Source organism: Lonchura striata, chromosome 7 (assembly GCF_050655825.1).
Source record: "Lonchura striata isolate lonStrDom1 chromosome 7, ASM5065582v1, whole genome shotgun sequence".
Taxonomy (NCBI): domain Eukaryota; kingdom Metazoa; phylum Chordata; class Aves; order Passeriformes; family Estrildidae; genus Lonchura; species Lonchura striata.
In genome coordinates this window covers 28,221,847-28,249,239 of record NC_140709.1, presented here as the reverse complement: position 1 = coordinate 28,249,239, position 27,393 = coordinate 28,221,847, and the positions used below count along the sequence as shown (strand labels likewise).

General features: G+C 38.1%; 2 protein-coding genes across 3 annotated transcripts in view; one reads left to right on the top strand and one right to left on the bottom strand.

The window, feature by feature from the left end:
* Positions 1-5: 5 nt before the first annotated feature.
* MOB4 (MOB family member 4, phocein) lies at positions 6-9,293 on the top strand. 2 transcript variants are annotated; one of them, XM_021555416.3, is made up of 8 exons: positions 6-102; positions 1,993-2,055; positions 2,500-2,600; positions 3,178-3,220; positions 3,464-3,550; positions 5,127-5,206; positions 5,972-6,083; positions 6,940-9,293. In XM_021555416.3, exons 1-8 carry the CDS (start codon positions 43-45, stop codon positions 7,069-7,071), a joined length of 678 nt encoding a protein of 225 aa, XP_021411091.1. In that variant the 5' UTR covers positions 6-42; the 3' UTR covers positions 7,072-9,293. The 2 variants fall into 2 exon arrangements, with proteins under 2 accessions (XP_021411091.1, XP_085440753.1); XM_085584627.1 differs by lacking the exon at positions 6-102 and adding an exon at positions 418-713.
* A 697-nt stretch (positions 9,294-9,990) lies between these two features.
* The window catches only part of RFTN2 (raftlin family member 2), a 29,728-nt gene continuing 12,325 nt past the window's right edge, over positions 9,991-27,393 (bottom strand). Inside the window, exons 6-10 of the mRNA XM_021555413.3 lie at positions 26,578-26,778; positions 24,157-24,278; positions 22,923-23,026; positions 17,278-17,356; positions 9,991-13,977 (exon numbers count right to left, since the gene is read on the bottom strand). Coding sequence (XP_021411088.3) covers positions 13,708-13,977; positions 17,278-17,356; positions 22,923-23,026; positions 24,157-24,278; positions 26,578-26,778 — 776 coding nt within the window. The 3' untranslated portion in view covers positions 9,991-13,707. The remainder of the gene's footprint in view (positions 13,978-17,277; positions 17,357-22,922; positions 23,027-24,156; positions 24,279-26,577; positions 26,779-27,393) is intronic.

The following is a 27,393-nucleotide window of genomic DNA, read 5'->3' as shown; positions in this document are numbered from 1 at the left end:
GCCCCGCGCGGCCCCGCGGCACATCCGGGCCCCGCGGTCGCTATGGTCATGGCGGAGGGCACGGCCGTGCTCCGGCGGAACCGCCCGGGCACCAAGGCCCAGGTGAGCCGCCGCCGCGGCCCCCGCGGCCGCCGGGCGGGTGGGCAGGGGCAGCGCCGCCGCCGGGGCCCAGCGGCCGGCGGGCTGGCGCCGAGGGCCGCGCCGGGCCTGGCGGGGCCGGCTTTGTTCGGTGGTTGCGGGGGAGCGGGCCGGGGACGGCGGCGGCTCCTCCCCGCGGGCTCGGCGGAACGCGCGCTGCGGCAGCGGCCCCGCGGCGCGGGGAGCCCGAGCGCTGCCGGGGCTGCCAGGCTGCGGTCGGAGCGGAGGTCGCGGCCCGGCCGGCCGAAGGAAGCGGCGGGGGCTCGGCCGGGCCGGGGAGCGCCCGTGACAGCCGGGGGGGAGCGCGGGCCGCGGCAGGCAGGGCGGTCCCGGCGCTGTCAGGCACCGCGGTTGTTACTGCTGGGAAAACACCGAGAGCACGCTCCCAGCCCCTGACCCTGCACTGGGCTCCGAGCGGCAGCTCGGCACCGGCAGAGACCGTACCTGCCTGCCCATCCCACAGCGAAGTCATTCCTTCCCTTACGTAACTGCGCTCAAGCAAATTCTGCTGTCACATCGCTTCTCTTAATCAAAATTGAATTAATTTCTGAGGTTTCACGGTCAGCTGGAAAAAGGTACACCTCAAACACGGAAGCTGCATTTTTTAGATTATTTCAGAGACGTGATCTGTCAGACCTTTATGTGAGACTTTACCCTCTGCTTTTGGGAGGAGAACTCATTGTGGGAAAGGAGCAGTGGAAGACACGTGTCTTCTTCTGTTCTTTGTCATAGCACAGAGGCAGAATTATTACACAACCCTGTCAATCAGGTCATTCTATGCATGTTTAATCTGTGAAGACAGAATGTTGTGTGCCTTTGATAAATTTGGGGTATTCTGTAAAAGAGCTGGACAGACCTAGGTTTGGTCAAGTATTATGAAGTTTATGTAGATTGAAGAGTTTTGTGTACAGTGATGATAATTTCTCTCTACATAGACATGACTTTTCTTTGTATATGTTTGTATTTAATGTTTTATTTTGGATGACACTGGTATAACTATTCAGTTTGCAAATACAATTAGGTAATGATATTTCAACAGTGGATATGCTTGAGGTATTTTTTCCAGGGTTGACTTACTCTCTCAGGAACAGATTGCTAAGCTTTGCTCTTGGGACATTTTCAGTGAGTCATTGCAGTTACTGGGATGACTACAGCAAGCTGACATGCAGCATCTCTGCATGATATGAGGGAGTAGCACCAAATTTTACATGTGAAAAATGCACAATAAGAAAATGCCTATGGTTGGGATGATCGTGGGTGCAGCATGTGTGGACTGCTGCAGAACACAGGTGCAGCTGGATCTGAGGTGAAACTTCTGCAAAGCTTTATCATTAACAGGGCTGATAAGCACCCAGGTAAATTAATTAAGGCATACTGACCTTACCGGGGCTAAGGTGGGAATGTGGTACCAGGTTAGGCCAGCACAGCATTCCGTGATCTCAGTTCAGAGATGTTTTTCTTGCTGTGTCACCACTGGGAGTTTTAGTTGCATAACCAGAGTATGCTGCTGCTCTCTGCAGACCTCTTGTTCCCCATTGCTACCTGGTCTAACACCTGCAGTGGGTGCTGTGAGCTGTATTTAATGTAACAAATGCAGGCTCTGGGTGCTCACCTGCCGAGTCATGCAGAGCTTATCCTTCCAAGGTATGCTGCTGTTGCAGTGCTGGGAGCATAAATCCCATCTCTCCCTCTTCCTGCCAGGACTGTGTGCTGCTTCTGTTCAGATGCAGCTTCCTGGAATTGTATAAACTCCATCTATTTTCCTGCATGCTCAGGCTTATTGTAGGCTGTATGCCTTTCTTCCTCTCCCTGTGGTTTTGTTGCATTGCTTTAAATTTTCTTTTTTCAAAACAGGATTTCTACAACTGGCCTGATGAATCCTTTGAAGAAATGGATAGTACATTAGCTGTTCAGCAGGTATTCCTACTTACATGAAATGTTGTTAATGAGTGCAGTTTCACAGGTTTTGTGTTCTGGTATATAAAATTAAACAGGGTTTGATATTTATCTGCTTAGGGTGTTGCTGCACAGCAGTGAATTTCCTAAGTACTATGTATATTAACAAATTAATGGTTAGTTTTGTTTGCAGAAATAATTCAAATTCCCATGTCAGATTTAAACAAACCAGATTTAGGAAAATGGTGGGGGTTTCTCCATTTGTTTACCTTTTTTAATTTAATCAAAGTATTTTTCAGATCTGACATTTTTATTACCAGTTTCCTTAATCTGCCAATCTACTTTTGAACTTTCTAGTCTGTCAATCATTTGAGTAAAAACTAAACCTGTCCAAGATGTAATGTCCTAAATACACTTTCTTACTGTAATTACAATATCTAGTTTTATTTCTACTCCCCCACCCAGTATATTCAACAAAACATAAGGGCAGACTGTTCCAACATTGATAAGATCCTTGAACCTCCTGAAGGCCAGGATGAAGGTGTATGGAAGTATGAACATTTAAGGTAAAAATCCATCTTTTGTTAACATTCTGTCTTGGTTCTAAGTTTTGTTCATTGATGCTGGTAGTAAGTCTATTTGAATGTGACATATCAAAGCTAACTTAATTTAAACTTGATTTTTCTACTGTTAAATGTTGGTATTCTTTTCTGATTTCCCTGTTATTTCTAAAGATTTATAATGTGCTCTGATCTTAGTGTTTTTTTTAAAGAAACTATTTTTACCTCACTTCTTGAATAGGAAGATATAGTAATGAATTTCCATAGCACTTTCTCACAGATATTGTCAGTTCTTCATCTCGACTAAGAGGTAATGAAATTTCCAGATGCTCCCAATGCTTTTTCTGAAACTACCAGGCAAATGAGGCAAATAGGCAGGGATAGCAAGTCCCTGTATCTTAGAGTTCTTTTTCTGCTTGTAAGGAGACAAACCTTTTTGTCCACTTCTGTTTTTTTTAGCTGAGTAAAAAAAAAAAACATCTGCTGATATACAGATCGGAATGTCTAAGCTGTTTTCTATGAGATATTTGTAGAGAGGAAACAAATAGCTTATTTTGATGGTGCTGTGTTCAATTTCTTTTAGACAATTCTGCCTTGAGCTCAATGGACTAGCTGTCAAGCTTCAGGTAATTGTTTTCTTGAGACTTGCAGTTTGTCAGGGAGGAGACTTTTTTGTTTTGTGTAGATTGCAGAGACTTCTTCTAAATATATACACACAGGGCTAAGCAGTGGTTGGAGGTTTTGTAAGATTTTAAGGGCATATGGGAAATAATCATTCTGGGGGGTGGACAGGGCAAGGAAGTTATTGGAAAAGATCATCAGATTTTTGCTGCTGGGGTTTTTTCTTAATTGAACTATTGTTTTAACAGAGTGAATGTCACCCTGACACATGTACTCAGATGACAGCAACTGAACAGTGGATTTTTCTTTGTGCAGCTCATAAAACTCCCAAAGAGGTATGGATATATTTTGCAAAACTGATTCCAGTGATGCAGGAATTTTCTTTCACAGTTCGGAGGTTCATGGAGAGCCTGTTAGAGGTGGCTTCTTAGTCAAACTGAGAGCTTATGTGGGTTGAGAGTATCACTTGAGCTACTCTACCATTCTGTAGTGTTTTACAGAGGAACAGGATGAGGTAAAAGGGAACTGCTTTTTTTTACCTCAGTATTAGCAGTTTTGCACATTCCCCTTTTGTCTCTGGGTTGGTGTTGACCCTGCCTGAAACTCAAAGGAAGAAAGCTCTTTGTTTAACTGATAGAAGAGTCCATGCTGAGAATGGGCTCATCTTCAAATGTTGGCCTTGATCCACAGTGTACACCTGACACTCCAGACGTGACTGCATGTGCTCATTCTTAGGGCACTTACTCCAAAAAGATGGTGGAGTCATAAAGATGTTTCTAGTCAAGTGGGTTTATCAGCATGGCATTAGCTTGTCTTCCTCCATGTCCAGTTAGTTTAAATTTTGTTCAGATCTTCTGTTAAAGCACTTGATAAATTTTTTTTTTTAACCTTCAGAAAGTCTTTGTTGCTTTTGGTTATGATGGTAGTGCAGTTTGTCATATTTATCTTCTTTGTATTTCACCTTCCAGAATAAGGGATTGGTTCTTTTTAACCTTATAGTTTCTGTCCTGTAAGATCTTTTTTCTTGTTTTGTTCTGCTTTTACTTTTCTGAGACGTTTTGATTTAGCCAACTTCCCACTCTCTCCTTTAACCCCTATCCCTGGTCAGCATCTAGGCATGTCTGGCAGTGTGGTCCTCAGCTACAACAGAGAACTTCAGGCTTCTTTTTATCTCGGAGCATGCAGCATTCAGCTCCTGTTTTCCATGGCAGCAGCCACCAACTCATGCTCACATAGGGGGTGATGGAACCTTGAACTGCTGACAGAAATGTACAACTGACAAGTCTTTTCCCTGAAACTGGTGAATGGACAATGGACAGACATTCCTTCTCTGAGTCTGGCTCAGTTACTCTTTTCTTCCTTTAGATGTACTTGATTGCAGAGCCAGGGATGGCTTGTTACACACTTAATTACATATATGATTTTAGTTTTCTTTGCCAAAGCAAAAAGCACTGATAGATTTAGGTGCAGGTTTGGTTTCAGAGCCTGTAAAAGAACAAGTCTGGCAACTTGATTGTGTGGGAAACAAATGAGCTGTGAGGTAACAATCATCTTTCCTTTCAGTGTACTCCTAGCATGTATTTTTATTATACAGCTTTGTTCAAGGAGAGGCATAAAATTCACTACTCATGTGCATAATGGCATTGCCATAGTAACTTTTTTCCTGAGATCATTTACATGGGTTGTGAAGCAGAGAAAAGAAATTACTCACTTAAAGAGGAAATGTAGTTATACCAATATATATATACCTATATATATATATATATAGTTATACCTTTAGAAAAGCTGTGTGAAACTTATGGGGATAATGACCAATGAAGTTCAAAGCATCAGGAAATACAATAAAATGTTTATTTTTAAACAAGTCCTGGCAATGTCATGCATGTGCTCACTCACTCTCTGTTTCTGTAGTGTCCTGCTATAGACTACACCAGGCACACACTTGATGGAGCTGCATGTCTTCTGAATAGCAATAAATATTTCCCCAGCAGGTAAAAACATTTTCTCTTGGGAGGAGAGAGAGAAGGAGGGAGGAGGTTGGAAATTAAGACATTGACAAAGCCCAGGGACAATTATAATGCATGTTTCATGGGCTACTATTGGAACTATCAAAAATCCTGCAGCTCTTAGGAGTTGGGAGGCCTATTGCCACTTCTAAGCCAAGGAAGAATTCTGGCTTATTCAAATAGTTTGCCATTTACTGGAGCTAAGGGATGCTTTTTAGGTAAAAACTGTTTTAGTAATATCTGTTAGTGGCATGGGGCTTCCATTGGAGTAGCACCCACCCAGACAAGAGGATGGCCTTGGGACAGATGCTGCACCTCAAACTCCTTCAACAGGACAGCACCAAAACCCTCCAGAAACCAACACCAATCTACTGTGAGACATGGCAATCCCAGAAGACAGAGACAAACAACTGAATAGGCAGGTCACATCAAAGAGAACTCTCTGCCCAAGTCAGAATTGTACTTCTCAAGGAATTCAGTATGGACAAGGAGGTGCAAGTGGACGTATTTTTTTCTTTGCCCATAAACCCTAGAAACCAGAAATCCAGCCTTTACCAGAATTGATGATGATTAATTACAGAACTTTTTTTGTAGTCAGAGTACAATTTGTAATGTGGAGCTTGCACCAACAAATCTGAATTTCAAATGCAATTGTACAGAATAGTTTTAACAATTAAAATTTGTGTCAGCGTGTTCCTCAGTAGTCATTTCATTAGAGCAGTTGTGTAACCTTTCTCCTGCTGCTTACAGGGTTAGCATAAAGGAATCCTCCGTAGCCAAATTAGGATCAGTGTGCCGAAGGATTTACAGAATATTTTCACACGCTTATTTTCATCACCGGCAGATATTTGATGAATATGAAGTAAGTAGTTTGAAATTACATCTTGAAAGCAGAGTATTTACTGAAGTTACAGCTGTGATGGAGTTGTATAAAATACTTTAGTCCTACTAGAAGATCTATATTCAAATGAAGGATTGATTACGGTTGATTCCAGTTTTACAAGAACTGAAAAGCTGTTATACTTACATAAAGACATAAACATTCATTTATGTGATCAGTGTACTCAGTTATGGTTTCCCTTCATTTAGATAAAAGGCCAGCAAATTCATATTGTATTTAAGTATTCTGAATGTATTCAAGCACTGAGTGCAGTTAGTACTGCTTATATACATATATATACATATATATGTATATATATGTAATCCTGTTTCTATATTAACTGTAATTGTGTAACTGTAAAGGATCAGAGTAATTGAGGGCAACTTGTGCATGACCAGTAACCTATTTTTTTAATGGGAAAGTAAAAATTAATAGAAAGGAGATAAGGGGTACAGCTAAATATAAAAGGGAATCTTTGCCAAATCCCACTGAAGGTTTCTGGAACAAATGATTGTGCCCTGTTGTGCTAGAGACAGACAAGAATATATTTAAGTATTTAAAAGTATGATTCTGAAATTCCTCCTACACACACTAAGTGCTGTTAAATTGGGCTGTGACTGAAGCCTCAATTTCAGTAGGTTTCTTAGTATTTGTAGTAACTATAAGCAACCAGTAAAGATATAAAAGAAGCAATGCATTTAGTATTTAAGCTTGACTAAGACCTGTAAATATACTGAGACAATTATATAGAAGCAGGCTTTTTGTTTAGCATGTTCCTCATAATGGTTTAAAATAATCCTTCTGTACATACTGTTTTTTTCCCTTTTTTCACCTCCAGAATGAAACTTTCTTGTGTCACCGGTTCACTAAGTTTGTGATGAAGTATAATCTGATGTCCAAGGATAACCTGATTGTACCAATTTTGGAAGAAGAAGTGCAAAATTCAGTGTCAGGGGAGAGTGAGGCATAATGGGAAGAACAGTACAGAATCCTGTACTGAATATAAACAAAACATTAATTATCTACTGTATATATCACTTTAGACAACTCCAATCACGTATCCTCATAGCTTTGTTTAGTATACTTTTTGTATGCTGTGTGCATTGCCTTTTAATATGGGAAATACTTCTAAGTTATTCATGAGCTGTATATTCATCAATGTGGCACTCATGGTTTTTAAATAAAAGTAGTAGTATCTGTTTATAATGCCTGTTAATAAATAATTTACAGTTCTCTAAAAATGCTGCTAAACAATCATTGAATTACAATCCTGAAGATGTGTCCGATTGGGTGGGGGAGAAAGTGAGATAACAATTTCACAGCAAGCCATTTTGTAATGGAGTAGCTATATTAAGTCTTGGTTCAAAGATTATCACCTTAAATATATATTTCTGCAGGAAGCTTCTTGCAATGTAGCTTATTCCTAACTTACCTTTTTTTTTTTTTTTAATGGCTTTGAAGATTTACTTCTGGATATGCATATTGCTGTATGTGTATATCCAGATACTAAAAGGATCTATAGTATTAGCCAAAAGGACAATTTCAGTATGGTATTGAACATATATATTCTTGATATATACCTAACACATTTTCTGGACTTTTTTTTTGTCAGCAGTGGAGGTTTGTGCATAGCAGGGGACAGGTGCTGTCCTGTTAAGGCACACTTCTGCTGTTCTCCAGTCCACAACATCTCTAAAGAAAACCTGTGCATATTTATGGCAACTGCTTACAGATTATACCTCAGCTGTTCATGTTACACTACATAACACACTGGCACAGTCTCTGCTTGTATTCCTAGTCAAAACATGCTACATACCTGAAATATCCAATCTGATTCTTTGCAAGTTAATTGTGTTTTCAGCATCCATTTGTTTATCTTTATTTACCTTAACCATAATGAAAGAAAGATTTGGATTAATGTTTCTGGTTCCCTTCAGGTGTCTATTTCAAGTTTGCAGATTTGCAATAACTGACAATTTCCATGAGTGCTGCTTAATTGTGTTTTGTCTAGAGAGATAGAATTAAATGTTTTAGAGATGCATATAAGAGAAATACTGCTAAGTGTACATGAATGCAGGGTATAAAAGTAGTAGCAGTGTTCTTGAATGAATTTTGCTTTGCTGTTTAAGAAGTTAGCTTGTTTCTCTGAGGTTGACAGGAGCCCTCTCTATTTCTTCCAGCAGGTCAGAATGGGCTAGCTCAGCTAGTTTTAGTAATTTACACTTTGTTTTCTACATTACATTTACATGGAAAGAAGGGAGTCCACATATTTTTACTAAGTGTTTTTTCATAATATACTAAACATGCCTTAAATTCTATTTTTCTTTATATGAATCAAGCACACCTCAAGCAACTGTTATCAACTGGATGTAAAGGGAATATAAACAATGAGAAAATCGAGAGACTAAGCTTAAGTACTTCAACAGCTGTGTTCTTCAGCAGCTTCTTGTCTCATGTTTATCATTGTATTTAACTGTCAGCAGGGTAATTGCATGAGATGTTGTCAGAGTGAAGTAGCTTTAGTTACTGTCTATACACTTAGCTGTAACTTGCCTTGTATAGACCAGGTTACCTGATTTTGACAGATACCTTGGAGTTTGTACTGCAGGTAGGAGGATGTTTTCTGGAGGTAGTAAAATGTATTTAGCTCGTTGCTGTCTCCTCTAGGACCATCCATGGTGTGGCTCCTTTGTACAGTCACTCTGCATGTGTATATTGGTCATGGTGACTGGGACAGGCAAAAACATGGGACTGGTGTTGCTAATTACATTTCCTCTACAAAATTGAAGAAGATGATGTGGTGCTCAGGACTGCATTAAGATTTTAAACCTCTTCCTTTCATGCTTTAAGAGTTTAACTTCAAAACAAAACTCTGGTATTTGAATCCTGTTTATTCTCATTCAGATTTGCACTGTAAAATTGTGACTTGCTATACTAAACTGATTTTATATAAGGCCTAAGTGAGACACTGCTTGTATTTTCCCTTGCTATTGTTTACATGAGTACTGTGTACACACATGTGCCTGGATGGTACCATAAAACTTCAGTTAACCTAAGCAAACCATTGATTTGTCTAATAAATATTAACAGGTTTAATTTAGACTTTACATCATAGGGAAACTGAGACTGTCTTTGAATTATATTGTAAAAAAAAAATGATAAAATTAAACTGTTTCTTTATCCATACCACTATATTTTGACAAATTATTCTCTTTTTTGATCTTGTCTGAGAAAACAGCAACTGTTTCCAACAGACCCTTGGGTGCTCCCCCATCTCTGCTCCAAGGTGTGCTCAAGTCAGGTTGTCTTTCTTCTTTCCAAAGTAGGGAACTAAAATACTCATTAGGAACTTGCAAGTCAACCCTCAAACACTCTTCAAATCAGAATATGCTGGTTCCACAGTTAAAATATGGGAGGTCTAGAAGAGGCCCTCTAGATACAGAATAAGCACATTTATGACTGCATGGCACAGACACAGAGGCTGTAATCAAAGACTCACTGTCAAATTACTTCTTCCTTCGTCACTGGGGTTTCTCCTCACCTTTGTCTTAGCACATCTTCCAGCACATCAGCCATGGTGTTAAGCTGTCAAGACAGCAATCTCCATATTTTGCCTTCAAAAGATGAATATACTAAGAACAGGGAAAACCTAATGAGCTTTTACTAGATGGCATTAACTCTATAAGGCTTTGCTGTTCAGACAAGACTGCAAAAAGGTAATTTTAGCTTGAGACAAGGTATACATTGATCTAACCCAGTTAATGTCAGTGTGAGACAAAACCATGAACTGGGAACTGATTTGCTAAGTACTTCTAATGGTGAGCATCTTCCTATATGAACTAGAGAAAAGATCTGAACCTACACAAAAAGAATATTTTACAGACCCAAAACAAGTGAAGCAGCCATTTATTGCAGTTGACCAGGTATGTAAATAAACTGTTCTGACAGTCACAAGTAAAGTACAAAATATTTAACTGTGGACAGTTTCTTCCTGTTTGTAAACATTAGAAAACTATTTCCTCTCCAAACAATTTAAGCATCAGAAAGTATAAACAATCTTTTGCAGAGGTTCATCAACATGTCTGCCTTCTGTTCTTTCTAAAAGTTGCAGAGCATTTCTGTTGTCACCACCAGGAAAGGGGTTTCCCTACTATTTCAAACACACAGGCTCCTGGCTGAGGTCTTGTTATTGACTACAGAAAGTGTACTTCTATTATTTTCAGAGAATTCTTCTGATTTACAAAGCTGCTTTACTTAATGGACAGTGCTGGTCACCATACCAGTAAAGGCAAACCTTCATGCTCTGGTTTGTGCCAGACAGGTGACGAGGATCTGAAATCAAATCTCCTATACCCAAAATGCACCCTCCCTTTTTCACTCATCCAAGTAAGACAGAGTTGTCTTTCAAAATTTTTTTACAAGGAACAAACCAGAAGATTTTCCATAACTTGTTTTAGAAGCATTTTAAATTTTTTCAGTTTCAGCATCCAAGCCTTAGAAGAGGAGTGGTCAAGTGCATGAAGTCAGATAATTCTCGCGCTGTTTTCACACAGGCTGAGCAAGCAACTTGTCCTGACTGCCAAAAGCAAACAATTCAGATTGAGTATTTCTACAGCACAGGCAACTTTGATACTATGAGACAAATGACATTAAAAACCCCAGCTGTCCTTAACAATCCAGGAATTGCTGAGTGGGTTCAGAGGAAACAATTTAGCATGGCTATACTGCATTAAAAAAGACAGAAAGAAATCCAGAGGTTTGCAGCATTGTCAACACCTGTGAGATTCATGAGCAAGGACTAAAGCATAGTTAAAACTGAGGGCTATTGAAAAAGAATTTAGCTTTATTTCATTTTAAAAGAAGTTTTTCTTGCTGAAAGTGATGTTCTAGTGCACCTGTGGACATCAAGGGTATACTCAATTTCCACCCCAGTTCCAAAACAGTCTGTCTTGTGTACATCCCATTAATTGTAAGGAAAACATTTATCTTAGAAAGACACTATTTTAATTGAATTTTGTGCACTTTCAACAGGTGATACGGGAAGATCTCAGTTAAAAGTGATTTTTATCCAATGAATGCATTCTAGAAAGAGTAACTGCATTAAACATACTACTTTATACTTTGTAACTTACTTAAATACTTACAAGCTCAGTTTCGGTTTAGGATTCACTAATATTAACCATCTTAAGCAAAGATCTTGCTTTATAAAAGGCACTTTAAAAACTAACTTGAAATACTCAGAACTGGAGCTCTGGACCAATTTTTGCCCATTTTACAGATTGGGCTTGTATGGAGAATGACCAATGGTTAAAATTACACACAAAAGTTTTGGAGAACTCATAAAAAATACTTCTAGAAGTAAAGCAACATATTCCAGGTTGCATGAGACCAGCTGTTACTCCATTTATAATGTGCCAGAGATAGCTGTAACTTCTATTTCATATTCTCCATCTGTGTCCTGTGGAGGAGATCCCTGCTGCCCACTGGAGATGACCAGTGCTCCCTGAGAAGTGCCACAAGACAAAGCAGCACTTGGGCAGGCTCTGCAGGGACACCTAGCCCAGCACTCTCCCTGTCAGCAGAGGGATCTTCCTCCCTTACAGTGCCCCCAGACAGGGAATGAACACAAGGCTCATGCCCCACATCCCTGACCTCGAGATGCTGGTGGGAAAGCTGGGAGAACAGGCTTTGCCAGAAGAGGTTCCTTACTGTACCTCCTCTCTGAGGAACTCCCATCACTCCCCACAGCATGCAATGGTTAAAAGAAGTTGAAGCTAAATCTCCAGAGCTGTAGATTTTTTTGGAAGAAAAGCCCCCAACATGCTACAAACAATTAAGAGTTGCTCTTCCAAAGAAAAAATAAGCAATCCTGCCAGTAAGAATATTATAAGTAAATCGGGAAGCAGCTCCAAAGCAATATTATTTCAAGTTTCCCCTATGCTAATTATGTCAGTAGAATGGGTTTTCTCCCTACCCCCTAAAAAATTAAACTTTTTTACTGCATGAATTAGTTTTGCTTACTGAAATAAAGCTAAGTTCTTTCTACACAGCTTTGAGACTGCAGCTGAACCTCCACTAACCTGGCCATCTTCTGGAGTGCTTATTTGGAGTTAATTGTTGGTGTTCCAGTCACTGCATTAATCTGCCCACTGTATTTAGTGCCAGCATCTACCACTGTGGATTAGGCAGAGTCCCAGAGCAGCTGGTGGGATACCATCCACGGAGAACAGGGTGTTGGAGGTAAATAATTCATGACATCTATGTTTGCAGTGCAACACACATAGACAGGTACCAAAATCCCTGGGTGATGTGTGTGCTGTACTGCAAACATTAGAGAGTGGAGTTAGGAATACATTTGCTCAGTTCTGACTTATTTTGACTGAATTATTTTACACTAGTGTAGAGATGATGAGCACTTAGAATTTTTTTTTTTTTTTTGCTTCTAGAACTAAATTAAAAACGCACATTGTAGTTATAATCACATTTACTTCCTGGAGATGAATTTTTATTCAGCTTCTCCTCTGTAAAATACAGTTTCCAGACAGCAGCATAAAAGCAATTGCCATTTGTTCCTTTCCCCACAGCACCTTACCACCATTAACTTCCCTTAATGCAAGCAGCCCCTCCCCATAGTAAGGATAGAAGCACAGCAACTTGATCCTTTCCTCTGAACATCAAGTCTGGTATTGGATGCACCTCAATACGTTTTATACAGTGTGAGATACATTTAGCTGAGACATTTTATATATACATTCATCTAATACTGCCTATGAAGTTTAGCCTACATCCTCCTCTGCATTAGCAGCATCACACTGCTCTCAATGCTTACTAGGGAGCTTCTCCAACTATTTTTTACAGACTGCAAGTTATCTTTCAGGGGATGAGCAGTTCTTAATTTCCACTCACAAGTACATTATGAACACATCATTATAATACAAGTTATAAGCTCCTGGCTTACATGTACAAGGAGCCCTGTGAAAACTGCATAGGTGAAGTTATATTCCAGGAACAAGTTCCCTACCTACAGCCACTTGAGTTTTTCTGCCCATACTGTCTGAATGTAGCTTAAATTATTAACACTCTAGTGTAATACTTGACATTTCTCTAGGCTTTTGAACTTATGCAAGGCAAATAAAGTGAAAATTATATTAAAACTTAAGAATAGCCAGACAGTTCATTTTTCTCCACCAATATTTACAACGCCCTTAAAAAACCCCAAGAACAAAACAACCAAACAAACTCAAAAGCATTCCTCCAGCTTGTGGAAAATTCTAAACATCCTCATTCCTTTCTCTCTCACACAATTCAAACTGTCACTGTTTTGCAGCTTTTGCTTCCTTGCTTGTCAAAAGCATTAACAAGTTAGCAGAGCACCCAAATCATGTAGTTACACTATTAAAGACAGACAGAAAACCGAATTATTTTGCAGTAGTATTATTACTACAGTAGGATTAACATAACACAGACAAAAATACAAAAACTGTTTGGGAAGAGTCATAGGATTATACCAATGTATTTAATGTAGTGTAATTAAAAAAAAAAAAAAAACAAACAAAAACATTTGTGTGATTTATGTACATGTCTACTTTATGCAGTTACTTACTCATCACATACATGTGACCTGAGTGACTCCATCCTCCTGGTCAAATTGTCCATCATCCAGTTCCCTTAATACTCCATCACTGCTACTGAATCCTGGAAAGCCTCCATAATGGGAGGATCCTTCCTTGATCCAACATTGTTTAGAAGGAGATAGGTGAAACTCATCAGGTGGTTGTCCAGTTTCTACAGGGCAAAAAGTAGCTGTGTCTGATCCAACACTTCTGCTGGACACCTTGCCTTTTTCTTCCCCAGTCATTTGTCTTAAGGGTTTCTTCTGAAAAACAAGAGGATGTGGAAATGTTTGTTTATTTAGGGGAAAAGGAATTGAGCCAAACACTTTGCAATGATCATGGATAGATTTAGTGTAGCTGCATATTAATCCTGAGTGCAATTCTCAAGAAACATGCCATTATCTCAGGAGGAAGTTACAAATCCCACAGTAAATCTATGCAGACAGAAGTCAGTGGCTGCTCTATACAGCCATTTGAAATGGGATCTAGAGAGTCCTTGCACAGGAGGAACTCAGCATTAATACAGTCTGACATTAGTATTGGGACTGCCTGACATCTTTCCTGTTGAAGTGATGGTTGTCAGTGTCAAAAAGAAAAGCAAGCAGATCATGATTTCTGCAAACAGTAGACCTACCAGGCTATGCTAAGGGTTCTCTGAGGCACAACAATAAATCAAACAAAAGTTTATCTCAGTTCAGCATCAGGAGCTACTTGAGTTCCTGAGATCTGTGATGATGCAGCATCTCTAGAGACAATGTCAGTGCCTTGAGCTACACAGAGGAGCAGGGTTAGCAAGGCAGGAGTGCCCTGAGCCATCTGCCTGGAGCCCTGCTCTCAGCACAAGCTCAGCTACACCAGGAGATGTTTGCCAGGGGACACTGCCCTGCCCACAGAAAGTGCACATATAGCCAAGAAGGAATCCAGCCTCAGAACAGGGCTGCATTTTAGTGCATGAAGGACACAGTGCAGACACTTAAAAAAAACCCAGAACACTCCACAGACTTTTACTATGCTTTGGAAAGTGTGTGGCCCCCTTTTGTACATTGCTAAGCTTTTTCTCAAATCCTTTTGAAACAGTAAAAACAATGGCCTATGTGGCTAAAGGAAACATATTTAGGGAAGCTGTTACAGGGAACATTGGGAAATTAAACAAGGGGAAACAGCACTGCCTCAGGAGAAATAGAAGGAAATAAGTTTTGCCTGGATGCCAAAGAAAGAGGATGGAAGAGTCTGCATAAGGGAAATAAAGAAAAAGAGAAAAAAAAAAAACAACCCCCTCAAGCACTGCATGGTTCAATCTTGCATTTCATCCTCTGAACCCTTTCTTAGAAAAACAAATGGTATGTGACAAACAAGAAGTCCAGAGAGACAGTACAGCTCTCATAACCCAAGAAGCTTTTGTACTACCACATAAATCATAAACCAGGTCATAACTCACTACCCCACAGATATACAAGAAGGCAGAGAGATGAGCTGTGAGGACATAACATATTCCATCCTCAGAAAAGAGACCCTGTGAGATTAAGAGACCAAGTAATGGGGGATTAAAATTATGGTGAAAACCAACATAATTGGCAAAACAGAAGGAAAATGTGACTGCTAAATGTTTCAGCTTCAGCCCCAGTTACCTATTTATCCCAAGCTAAATGACCTCAGCATAATGAAATCTCTGGTAGAGAAGCAGAACATTCACTGGTACTGAAAAAACACATTTTTGCTCAGATTTCAAACACCGACATCCTGATGTAAATGGCTACAAATCAGCTATTTCTTGTTTACTTTGAGTACGTTTACCACTCAAGTCAAACTTTTTCCATTCCAACAAAATAAAACAACAACTACAAACCACATTTTATTTGTATAACCCAAGGAGGCTCATCACCCCACAACAGGGTGAAAGAATCTAAACAGTGAGTACAATGCTTCCTATTTTTAATTTAGCCATGTCTCAAAGATTCATCAGTTCCTCAGACTGAATGGTTTAACAGAACTGGTTTGTATTACATCTCTTGGCAGAATCCAACCTGTGACATAGTTACACTGCCTTTTAAAAGACACATAGTTAGAAGTGACATTAAGCCTTACCAAGGGAAAAAAGTATCAGGAGTTCATGCCCTTATTATATACAGAGTATTAAAGAAGAAAGCATCAGGAAAAGCATTAGGAGGTGCTTTCAACACAGATGGTAGTTAGGAAAAAAAGTCTACTGGTAGAATTTAGAAGAAGGTATGAATGGAGAAAGATTAAGACACTGACAAAAGAGACTAAACAGAACACTGAAGAGCAAAAAAGCAAAAGCTCCAATTCTGAAAATGAAGACATAAATTATAGTGTACAAGAACTATCTGGGAATTCAGACAGTGGCAGAGACAAAAACAAACAGGACTTGAACTGTACATGTTGAAGGCATGGTTAGTTCTTCCAGGCATGGAAGTACTAATTATCAGGGGACACAGTGAGAAGGAAGTTAGGCTGGAGATAAGCAGAAGCCTGGAGAAGAACAAAAAAAGGAAGAGTGTATTTTAGAAACACTAAACAAAGGAAAACACAGATTATGGCAACACACTGAACAGACAGTAAAAAAACCATAGAGAAAGATCAAATAGAAATATAAGAAATTTTAACAATTATGGAAGTATTCATACAAACAGAGAAACAGCTAGGTATCACTGCCATATAATCATATGCCACGAATGAGTTTGTGAAGTTACCACTCCACTGCTGGACATGAGTGAAAACATTCCTAGCTTTCCTAACTGCTTAAGATTATCACAGGAAAGACATGTTAAATAGAGAAAGGCTGATCAGCCACTGAAAACCAGTGAGAAAGAACAGAAAATGGAAACCCATCACAGTACGTCAGAAGACCTGGCAAAGAAAAGCCCACCAGGAGTTCACCCTTCTCTGGCCACAGCAGCATTTACTGCAGTACTGTGCTGGTGCAGTAATTGTGACAGTGACTTTGAGCAGAATGTGGAGACTGTCAGTCACTTAATTCTCAAAACACTTGATACAACCTCCACTCAGAAGGGACAAGGAATTGTTGAGGATCAGCTGCAGCAATTTTAAAGCCTCTGTCACACATTTTCATTCAACAACAGTCCTTCACCCCGATAACCTGCAGGTTACAGTATCCCTTGGAACACAGCTTAAAACTCCTTTCTTCTAAAAATGTGAAAGTAGATGTTTTGAAGGTCAAAAAAATTTTCTGTTTCATGAGCAAGAGATGCAGGATTTTGATCAGAACTTTTAAGACTCCTGAAGACTTCCAAGGAAATACAGCATAGCCAGCCATGTTCACCTGAGACAGTAATTCCTTAGCACAAAACAGATTTTTAGCCTGCTTATGCTTTTCTCTATGGCTTAAGAAATAACAGCTGAGGAAAAAAAAATAACATGTAATCTAGCTGCAAAAACCATCCCTGAACTTGAACTTGTTTGCAGGGAAACTGTGTTCTACCAGTTCTTTCCCCTGTTAATTCTGAAATTTAGTTTGTTTCTGTATCTTGCCATAATGTGAAGTACTAGTTTTTTAATATTAATACCACAAATATGTTACTCACCTCTGGTGTCTGGACAGCAGAACTCCACATAACAGGTCTCTGAAGAAAAATTACTTGCTTTGTGGCCAAATTTCCTTCACTAAAATGTAAAGAAAATAGTTTCCATGTTTTAAAGGCAATAATTGTCACTAAGATATTTGAAGTCAGCTTTAGGGTGGGTGTTAGTTCACAAGTGAGAAGAGGACAGACTACAGAGTATTATCCAGTTTATTAATTCGTCAATGGTTCTATAATGATTTTTTTTTAAAAAACAGAAGCATAGAACTAGGTTAAGGTGACGCACATGAAAATATGGACAGAGCAGTAACTTGTATTGCCATAATTGGAATTATTCAATATGTTGCTCTTGAAAGTTTAAATATCAGAGCTACTTCTAATCCAAGTCTGCACATTTATGTCTGAAGCAAACCTTCACAAGTCTTTTTTAACTTAATCTTCACTGTTAAATATACAGCAACATATTACCACCTATTAATACCACAACAACCAGGCCCAATCTTCACAGATCCATAGCTTCAGCAAATCTCTCAATGCTTTGTGGTATGAAACTTGGGAATTGACATTCTTTACTGCTAAAAAGAAGTTGTAAAATGTAATCTAATGGACACAGCAGGATAAGCTTGGTGCCTCTTCACCTATGGATAAAGGGCTTCACCTCAGTTTTAATAAGCTTTGCATCAAGAATGAGATGAATGACACCAGGTGTTCTGTACGAGGTAGGTACCGGCATAGGGAGAAGAGAATATTTTAGTAAGAAAAATAAAGAAAAAGGAAAAAAAAAAAAAAAAAAAGCAAGCAACTTCAGTCCTGGAACTTTTACAGATGCTAATACTGTTGTGGTAGACAAGGCAAAGTTGTTGAGTTTTTTTCCAAAAGGAAATACTTTTAGACAAGTGAAGTTGCTCCCCAGACCAGGTATTACTGATATGATGTTTCATAAGCATTACATCCCCTTAGTAGTGGTGATAAATACATCCTCTAAGTTTTAATATATTTCCATCATCTTTCCACCAGAAATACATGTCACCACTTTGATAGGAGATATAATACAAACCCCAACTCCATGTCACTGAAAGTGAAACAATTTCAAGACAAGAACTCCAGAATAAGAAGATTTTAAAATTTCCAGTTTTCTTCTAAGTATCAGATACTACATTTTTATAAGCTCTTCTCCCCACATCTGTTTCTGGGCAGTATTCAGCAAGATACTTAAGCATATAAAGGCAAAATACTGAAATTGTTTGGCAAAAAGTTGCTACAGATTTAAGAGTGCACTAAATAAAAATAGCAAAATAGAAACAGCAAAGATATGGCAGTTCATTTGAATTGTTTATGATTCTACCTATTCTATCAACTATAAAACTGTGTTATTATGCATAACATTACTAAGAACTAATAAAACAATGTAAGCTTTTAATTCAGTGTGGATATTTCACAAGGTTAACCACTGCAGACATGAAGTCAAGGTAACTGATGCATGTTTGACAACTGAAAATTATTTTGTATTTAACACTGGGGACTTGCTCCAACAAAAAAACTGGGATTAAAACTGTTCCTATGAGCTCAGAAGAGCTTGTTAACAGCCTGCCCCAGTACAGCTTCTGGAAGTAAGCTCTGTGAAAATACACAAACCAATACTATTTTCAGCATAAACAGCCACCAAGATCAATAGCTACTGATGATGGATTTGTGATGGTGTTTGGCCCCTCACAATCTTTTTTGCAGTCAGCTCAACCCAGGTCACAGCATATCTTTGCATGTCTTCCTTAGATGAGAACAGAGAACTGAAACTCCAGCTTATGGGAAAAACAAAAATGCAGGAGAACAAATTCATTTGTTTCCTTTAGCCTAACAAGGTTTCCTGTTCCAAGAGTTCCTACCTCACTATTTGCATTCATTACAAGAAAAAGTGTTTAGATTTTATGTCATTATAAGGAAATCTGCAAACCTGCAACCTTATTCCACTTGGCTAGGTATTTCTCTGCACCTCAGTTATGTCTCTTTTGATCAGTTGAAAAATGTCTCTTCCAAGCAACAAGGCTGAGCACAGTCCCTGGCATGGGGAAGAGCCTAAGGCTTATTTTGTAACAGTGTCTGCATTCCTTCAGAGAAAAGAAAAAAACCCAAACACTGAGCTACAGCTTGTACAAATTCTACTAGAACAGAAAAAGGACATGATGGTGAGTAGACAAGAAGTAAATTAACAAATTTCTAAGTCTGACCTTATTAAAATGCCACACACGACAAAGCAGCTATGAGCTTAATTCACAAAGAACTCAATGACAGTGGGATTTCCACAGAATTTAAATGAGAAAAAGTGCTTAGAGCAAGGGAAGCTCCACAGTTTCCCTCACATTTCTACATTCCCTCTTTTCCTTGTAAGTCACAGCATTTTGAAAATATAGATTAAGTGGTGAGCCAGGATAAATGAAGAACCATAAAGTCAGTGTTTTTGCAGTGCATTGCTCATAGTCTGCCCTGCCCATTTGCAGGGACTACAGTAAGCAGTGAAGGGAAATAAAGGTCACTGCAGAGTAAGGCTGCTGAAGCCTTTTTCCTGTCTCTTCTTTAAGAGTGATGAAGAGCAACAGAGACTCTTTTGTTGAAACACCAGCAATTTGTTTGTCTGCTTATGCTGTATGGCAAAAACTGCGTCCTCTTACATGTCTATATTAAAGTCCTCCAAAACAACCATGAAGCTACAAGCTCAGTAGTACTGCCAATAGCTCTGGTTTTTACAGATCCATTTTTTAAATGCATGAATATTTGACATATGAAGTACTTAAAACAGAAGTTAGACAAAATTTTCTTAAAATTTCCAAAGGGAATAAGAAGAACTATTTTCATGTATTCTTTCTTTTCTTTTTCATTTTCACTTCTCTAAAAAATATAACTTTGCACTCCTTTGGAACTGGATAGCATCTAGACTTTCAGTTTTGATACAGACACCAGCCTGGGATACTAAGTGTCCTGGCTTAAAGGATCTATTAAATGAAAAAAGTAAAATGCCTTCAAAGTAATTCTAGTTTTCAATGAGAAACATGTATGGATTTCTACAAACTCATGGTAATACTATACTAAAAAGTGCAGTAGCACTAATTTACGAGCGAAGTATTTTTTAGATACTCACCAAAGATCAGACATGAGGGAAAGTTTTACAATAAATTAAGAGAATAGGGAGACAGAATAGAGGAAAATACTACAGTGAGTAAAAATGGGGGTAATAGATAAAATTTTCTTTAAATACTATGCACAAATTCTTTTTTAAAAATAAACATGAAAGCATAATTTTGTCAGTTCATCCCAAATTGCTGCTTATTTCTGTTTTTTCAGTGTTTCTGAAACCTCTTAATATTCAGGCTGGGGTTTCAGGTCAGACTTTTGAGTCTGGGGAATAAAACAGCTGTTGAGCAACATAAAGTGTCCTTCTTTATTAAGACTTTTGCATTCCTAGGATAACCCACCACCATCACAGTAATGGCATCTTTCACAGCAGACACACAGTAACCATCCAGGAATTTTTTCTTCTCCTTAAATACCAACATCAATGCCTAAAAATAGTAGTTATCAATTACTACTCAGCCCATCAGAACAGGAAGACACTAACTGTCTGATTCTCATGAATTCTCAATCCCTAACTCAGAATTCCTGTTCATAAGCTTTTTTCCTTTTTTTAAAGGAAAGTGTATTGCTGTATATAAGATACAATACAGGCACACAAAACATGCTTCATTCTACTTCTTCCATGAGTAACTCATAAGCTACAATGGGGTAACCAGCATTAGACAATTCATACAGACTCCTACTCAGCCATTTAGGCCAGAAAACAAACGGTTTTTATTAGGCTGAGTTACTCTAGTGTGGATACAAAATGAATCCAGTTTCAGATTTGGCCAGGATACAACCCCTTTAGCATGAGCACTGCTATTAATGCTCTGGTTGTCTCACATCTGGGATACAGCACTGTTTGACACCCAAATATCTTCCTGGTATAGTCTCACTAATTCAAGGAACAGCTCTAGCCTAATCAGTTAATGCTTCCTACAGCACTGCATCCTATTTTTTTTCCCCTTACAGTACTTGGCCTCTTTCAGTTGGCCCTGCCTTTGCTCTGTGGTCTCTGAGGTACAAACCAGCACCATCTGATGCACTGCAAGCACAGGCTGACACTCCCAGGGTATCACTCAGCAGCTGCTCAGGACATTCCTGACCCTGCTGTCCAAACCCTGTGGGGATGGGTTCAGTTACATTGCTTGTGGGACACAAAAGGTTGGAAGTTAAATATTCTCTCATCCTATCACTCAGAACACACCATGACTACTAACATCTCCCTCCCATTCTTCAAAGATTATACCCAGATTCTGAAGACTTCCTCTCAAGCCCTAAGATTTGGCCAAAATTTCAGCTGTTTATGAAAACCAGACCTGGTAGTTCATATAGTCTACAAGTCACCATGTTCAAAGCTAAGACACAGACTACAAAATTATTGAAGAAATTAAAGCATAAACATTTTTTTTTGTGTTCTGGAAACTGCTTCTTCTTACAGAGGAAAGCAAAACAGAGACTCCTAAAAAAAAAAAAAGCTACAGAACATACCATATTTTACCACAACTTCTTTTGTCTTTGCATTTAACCAGTTGATTAAAATCAACTATTAGAAAAAAAAAAAACTGCCAAAAAACCCCAAAACCTATTTCCTGATCACAAAAGCCTCCTTCTTATATTGGATTAATTGAATTAATTATGTCAAATTACTTAAGCAGAACTCTACTATCTTGCAACAGTTTTCTTACACTCTTTCATGCACATCTTTTTCATACTGTTTTGATTTAACACAGTTAGCTCTGGGATCCAAAGATGACTCTAATCACCCACTCTTCCTACAGTTGTTAATGAGCCCTAAGCCTGCCTCAGTACCTTTGCTTGTTTCTGAAACTTGGCAATCTTCATCTAAAGGGTGGAGAACTTAAAAAAAAAAAGATGCAAGAAGAGAGGCATTAAGAATTCTTAGTCTAGTGTCATATCTTTTTTGGGGGGGGTTATTTAAGAATCAAAAAAAGAAAGCCCAGAACATTATTGGGAATCCAGCTCTTCTTATGTACAATAGAGTCCCATCAATGCTCTAAATAAGCATTACAGCTAGAGACCTAAAATCCAGTAGTCTGGTACTATACTTGAGTTGAACCATAATGTCTATATCCAGTAACTTGCCGGATTAGGACATTCTCTGCTGTAATTTGCAACAAACACTCCATGACTGTCTTGTGACAATATGACTTTTTCCACAGTCTAAATCAGTCATTTATCAAGGTCCTAAACTAGTAAACATTTCAACACTTGTTCCTAGTTGAAGCATGAGTAATAACATTCCAGTGGACTGGGTATGTGATAAAAAGTTTCCTAAATAAAATCTTTCATGTTTAGATTTACACAATGTATTTTAAATTTAGAATTAGACTCACTGAAATCAGTAGTCCTAAACAGATGTGGCAAAGCACTCCATGAAAATGCTACTTACATCTCAAGCTTTGCATACGTTTAAGATTATCAGCATTTTCCTTCCTTTTACATTTAAGTATGCAAGTAATTATTTGATAATTCTCAGACACACACACCAAAAATGCTGTAACCAACAGTTTGGGTACCTGTCATGTCGTACAATTGATGTAGGCAGGACACAGGTCAGGAGCCATCCAAACTCAGCCAGCGTGTGCAGTAAAGGTCCATAATCTGTTTTAATTTCACACCCCTACATTAATAATTATAAAAAGTAGTAAAGAAACTCTGTACAGGTTTTATTTGCATTTCTACACAACTAAAACACCTCCCCTCTCATTTTTAATGAGATAATCCTTTGAGATGACATCAAGCTGTTGTTTGATGGAGATGCATTATTTCAAATTGAAAACAACTTGAAAAGTTCAAGACTACAAAATCCACAGAAAACAGAATTTATTAAGATTAGGTATGAGCCCTGACTCATCAAGACATAATTCAAAGCACATCTCACTCAATAAACTTGTCACTTTACTAAATTAGTGCCTAAAACTTTTTAAGCACCATAATTAGGTGTCTCAATTGACATCTTTACAGTTTTTACTCCACATGTGAAAAATAAGCATCTCACTTAGCTACATACTTAAGGTTTTGGTGGGTTTTTTGGTGGTGTTCTTTTTTTACAGATACAAGTCTTTAGTTTGATGTTAGTTTTTTTCACATTTATAAATGTATTTATCATTGGATATTTCAAAAGGAAGAAAATCCAACAACATAATCCAGCAACAACTGCTTTCAGATGTCATTCATACCAATAATCCTAAAAGATTAGAATTTTTCTAAATAGTAATTTTAAGAAATTTTATTGCTGTAACCTACTACAGTAGTAGATACAAATTTATTAGGAAACCCATGTATTTCATATTTAGCAGTAAAATTTTCATAAAAATATGTAACTGAATATCATACTGAATTAATTCACTATCAGTTTTCTCTTGTTGCTTTTCTAGTTCTAGCTATTTTCTCCTCCTTTTTTATAAAACATTTCACACTATCAATATGACCTGCACTTGCTGAAATTACACCTAAATTGATCTGATACACATGAAAAACCCCCCATCTTTTCTTTGGTAGTTGTATTTGTTGATATAAGCATTTATAAATGTTAGGCCACAATTTCTCTGGCATATTTCTTTTATGCATATTTACCAATGTCCATAAATCGGACTTAATTTTTATAATTTGGGGCTTTAGTAAAGCCTATGCAGGTGACTTCAGGAAACCATCCTGAATGTTTATGGAACACTGGTATCAGGATCCTAAAGGAAAAAACAAAGAAAAATACCAGTAGGAAATAGCACTGCTAAATCATGACCTATTTACCTCAATGACTGTCCATTGTTCAACAACTATTGCATCATTTCCTTTCCTGCTAGAACCTGGAACCCCAGCACCTTCTTCTTCATAGATAAATAATCCTTCTAAAGATTTAGGCAAATAATCCCCTGTGAACATAAACATCAGCATTAAGTTTTAGGTTGATAGATTACCAAGATGTACAAAAGATGTTTCTTTCTCACTGAACAGTCCTAAAACAAAATTAAATTACTCAGAAAACTCAATTTTGTGGTTATTTATGGAGTGTGCAGGTCAACTTAATAATAAAATCCCTTTTTTCTATACAAATTGAACTGTGAACAACTGTCTCAATCCATACTCCAGTATAGATTCCAGTTTCCTGTATTCAACATATCCATTGCAGAAGATGGGCACAACCCTTTTTTCCTCAGCTTCAATATTGTCCTCCTGACAAGACACGTGGCTTTTGGTGTGGTGGAAGAGAGCACAAAAAAGAGTGAACCATGAAGTGTAAAGCTCAACTACAGCCACTTAAATACACAAAAATGCCACAGGAAGAGCCTGAAGCAAGTAATTGTAGGAGGATTCCTGGTGGGAAGGAAGTTTCAGAGCACAGCTCCCTGACTCACAAAGTCAAAGCTCGGTAGCATCCGTTTGGCCCAAATTAAAGCTGTGCATCAAATATTTAGTTCAGTTTCTGGTTTTGCTTCTCCTAACAGCCTTTGGGAAGCTTTTTGTGGAGATTTACCTTAACAGCTGACTAACAAACTTAATTGGTACAGCAAAATTATGTAATCCCCAGAATATCAGTATTAAAATCCCCTCCAGTACTGGATGAGGTATGTTATTACCTGGGTAATAATAACCTCCTAAAGACAGGGAGCTATTCATGCAGAGAAGAGCAGACAGCTCTCTCTGTGAAGAATGGGAAGACTGTAAAACTGCTGTTGGACAACAGCTGCAAAGATTAATTTCAACAGCTGCAAAACCACCCTTCAGTGAACTGTAACAGATCTCCAGAGAGTTCTTTTCCAGCTCTAAAAAAACTCTATAATGAAAACTACAAGTCAGAATTCTCACCTCTACTCCATCAAAGGAAATTTGGTTGTTCCACTGACTTCACTAAATAGGAGTAACAGTTTCAGAGAAAAAAAGATGACTGCTACAAACCAGCATTCTGTTCATGTGCACAAAATATGCAGTTTGAGAGGGACTAGCTGTCAAATTCCATCAGAAGTAAATCTACATTGATGAGCTTATGTGCCTAAGTCACTGAATTTACTGCAGAGCTACACAAACAGTGATTCACACTCAAATCATGGAGAGCAATGAAAACTGAAGAGTTGTCATTAGTGTCAGGCTTTTGTTTTTGAAGAATCATAATTTAAATTGCAAAGAGCCTACGTTTTGTATGTTTTTTTTAAATTTAAGGCCTTCAATAACCCAAGAGCGCATATTGTTTTAAATGAAAATTATCAGAAAAAAGCAAAAGGCATAGTAAATATAGCAACTGCTCAAACTGACAGTAATTTTACCCTCCTCATGTAATTAATGTAAAAACCAGATAAAATTAGTTATGAAAGCAAATGTAATACGTTACTAATTTTCTATTGCACTTCTTAATTATCCTGACCATTACAAACAACAGTTTAAGGCCTCTGGAACCTTTTCAACTAACATTTGACAAGACTTTTTTTCTCTACTGCAACCCTGTATTTTGCTTGCTTACACTGCAATCATTAACTCTAAAGGAACATCAACAACTTGCAACTTAGTACAAGCAAGAGAGGTACAAATGCAACCAAAGCATCTTCTTAGTGAAGTATACAGTATAGCTTTGCTATCAAACAACATTTGTTAAAATATTTAATTGTTTTGGAATTGATTAATCATCTTAGTTTGTTTTGGTCTGTACCTTAACACTAGGGTACTACCATTTGTTTCATTTTTTTTTTTTCAAGTAATTGTACAACAGTAGTTACCTAGTGGTTTTTTGCACAGTTTTAACTTCTGGCTTTCAGACAAATCCAATTCAAATGGAAATGACTCTTTCAATTATATATTTTACAGCAACAGAGTTTGAGAGTTCTAAACACTTTTCATCCCATTGTCTTTTCATTGAAAATGCACAAACAAGCCAGAAGAACTAGCACAAAAGGTTCATTTTGTTATAAATCTACTCTAGTTTGCTGCTTTGGAAATTGCCAATTTCATAAAACAAAGCAAAAGCAAAAATTTCAATTACTTAGTTTTAGATTATTATAAATTGTCAAATCTGATACCTAAAAGGGAGCAATTTATTTTCTGGGCAGTTACAGATCCATCTGGACATACTTGCATATATACCCTCCCACCAAGAAGCAAACTATAATCATAACTTTTTTCAAGTTATGTAATTCTATGTAAACAAGCAAAAGCTTCACGATATCCTGGGACAGTACTCACCTTTAGAAGTTTCCCAGTGTACAAAAGAATCAACTAAGGCCAATCCTTGTTTATAATAAAACGTAGTTAATTCTAGCCAGTCTGCTTCCAGTGTACTAACAACTGGCCCCTTTCTTGTTACTTTCATAGACAAAAGACCCTCATGGTAGGTCCAGCAGGTAGAATCATCATCAAAAACATTGAAGACTGTATAGAGCTTTTCTAAGGAGAGAGAAACGAAGAATGAACCTCAAAGACAGTGCTCCAAAATTTGTAATATTACTAATCTCCTATTTTAACATCATTTTCTATTTCTAAGCAACAGCTTTAATAACTGTTTCTTAATGTTGCTCTGCCTAAGACCTAAACACACTCAGAACAAGGTGAGGGGAGGTACGCTTTCAGATATGAGGAAAATGTGAACTTATTACAGCTGGGCTGTCACTGAATTCTTCAGGTAGTTGGGGTTTGCATAAAGAAAACATACAAGGACTAAGAAAAACCAGTGGAAACAGCCTTCATTTCTGCCACTTGTGGAACTTCTGGCTACAAATATTGGCAATTATAAAAAACACAAGACAATTTTCTAAGCTTGCAAATGTAAAGAATGCCCTGTACTGACTTTAACCCATTATTCTCTGAAGTACCAGTTTAATTAGTTGCTTACTGGGATTTTCCTATAGTAACTGATGATCAGTGGAAGTTAAGGATACTAAACCAACATATCCTCAAATTGGTTTTCTGTCTAGGTATTAATAGAGTGCTTTAATAAAACCAGTTACAAGCAAGCACTCATTAAAATCTAACATATCCATTGCATTTTAGGAAATCACTGTT

Bases quoted from the DNA above. Each gene is read 5' to 3' on its own strand.
- MOB4 (XM_021555416.3), top strand. From the start codon at position 43: ATGGTCATGGCGGAGGGCACGGCCGTGCTCCGGCGGAACCGCCCGGGC. The intron at 2,056-2,499 runs GTATTCCTACTT...TCCCCCACCCAG, and splicing joins GTACATTAGCTGTTCAGCAG to TATATTCAACAAAACATAAG. The intron at 5,207-5,971 runs GTAAAAACATTT...TGCTGCTTACAG, and splicing joins AATAAATATTTCCCCAGCAG to GGTTAGCATAAAGGAATCCT.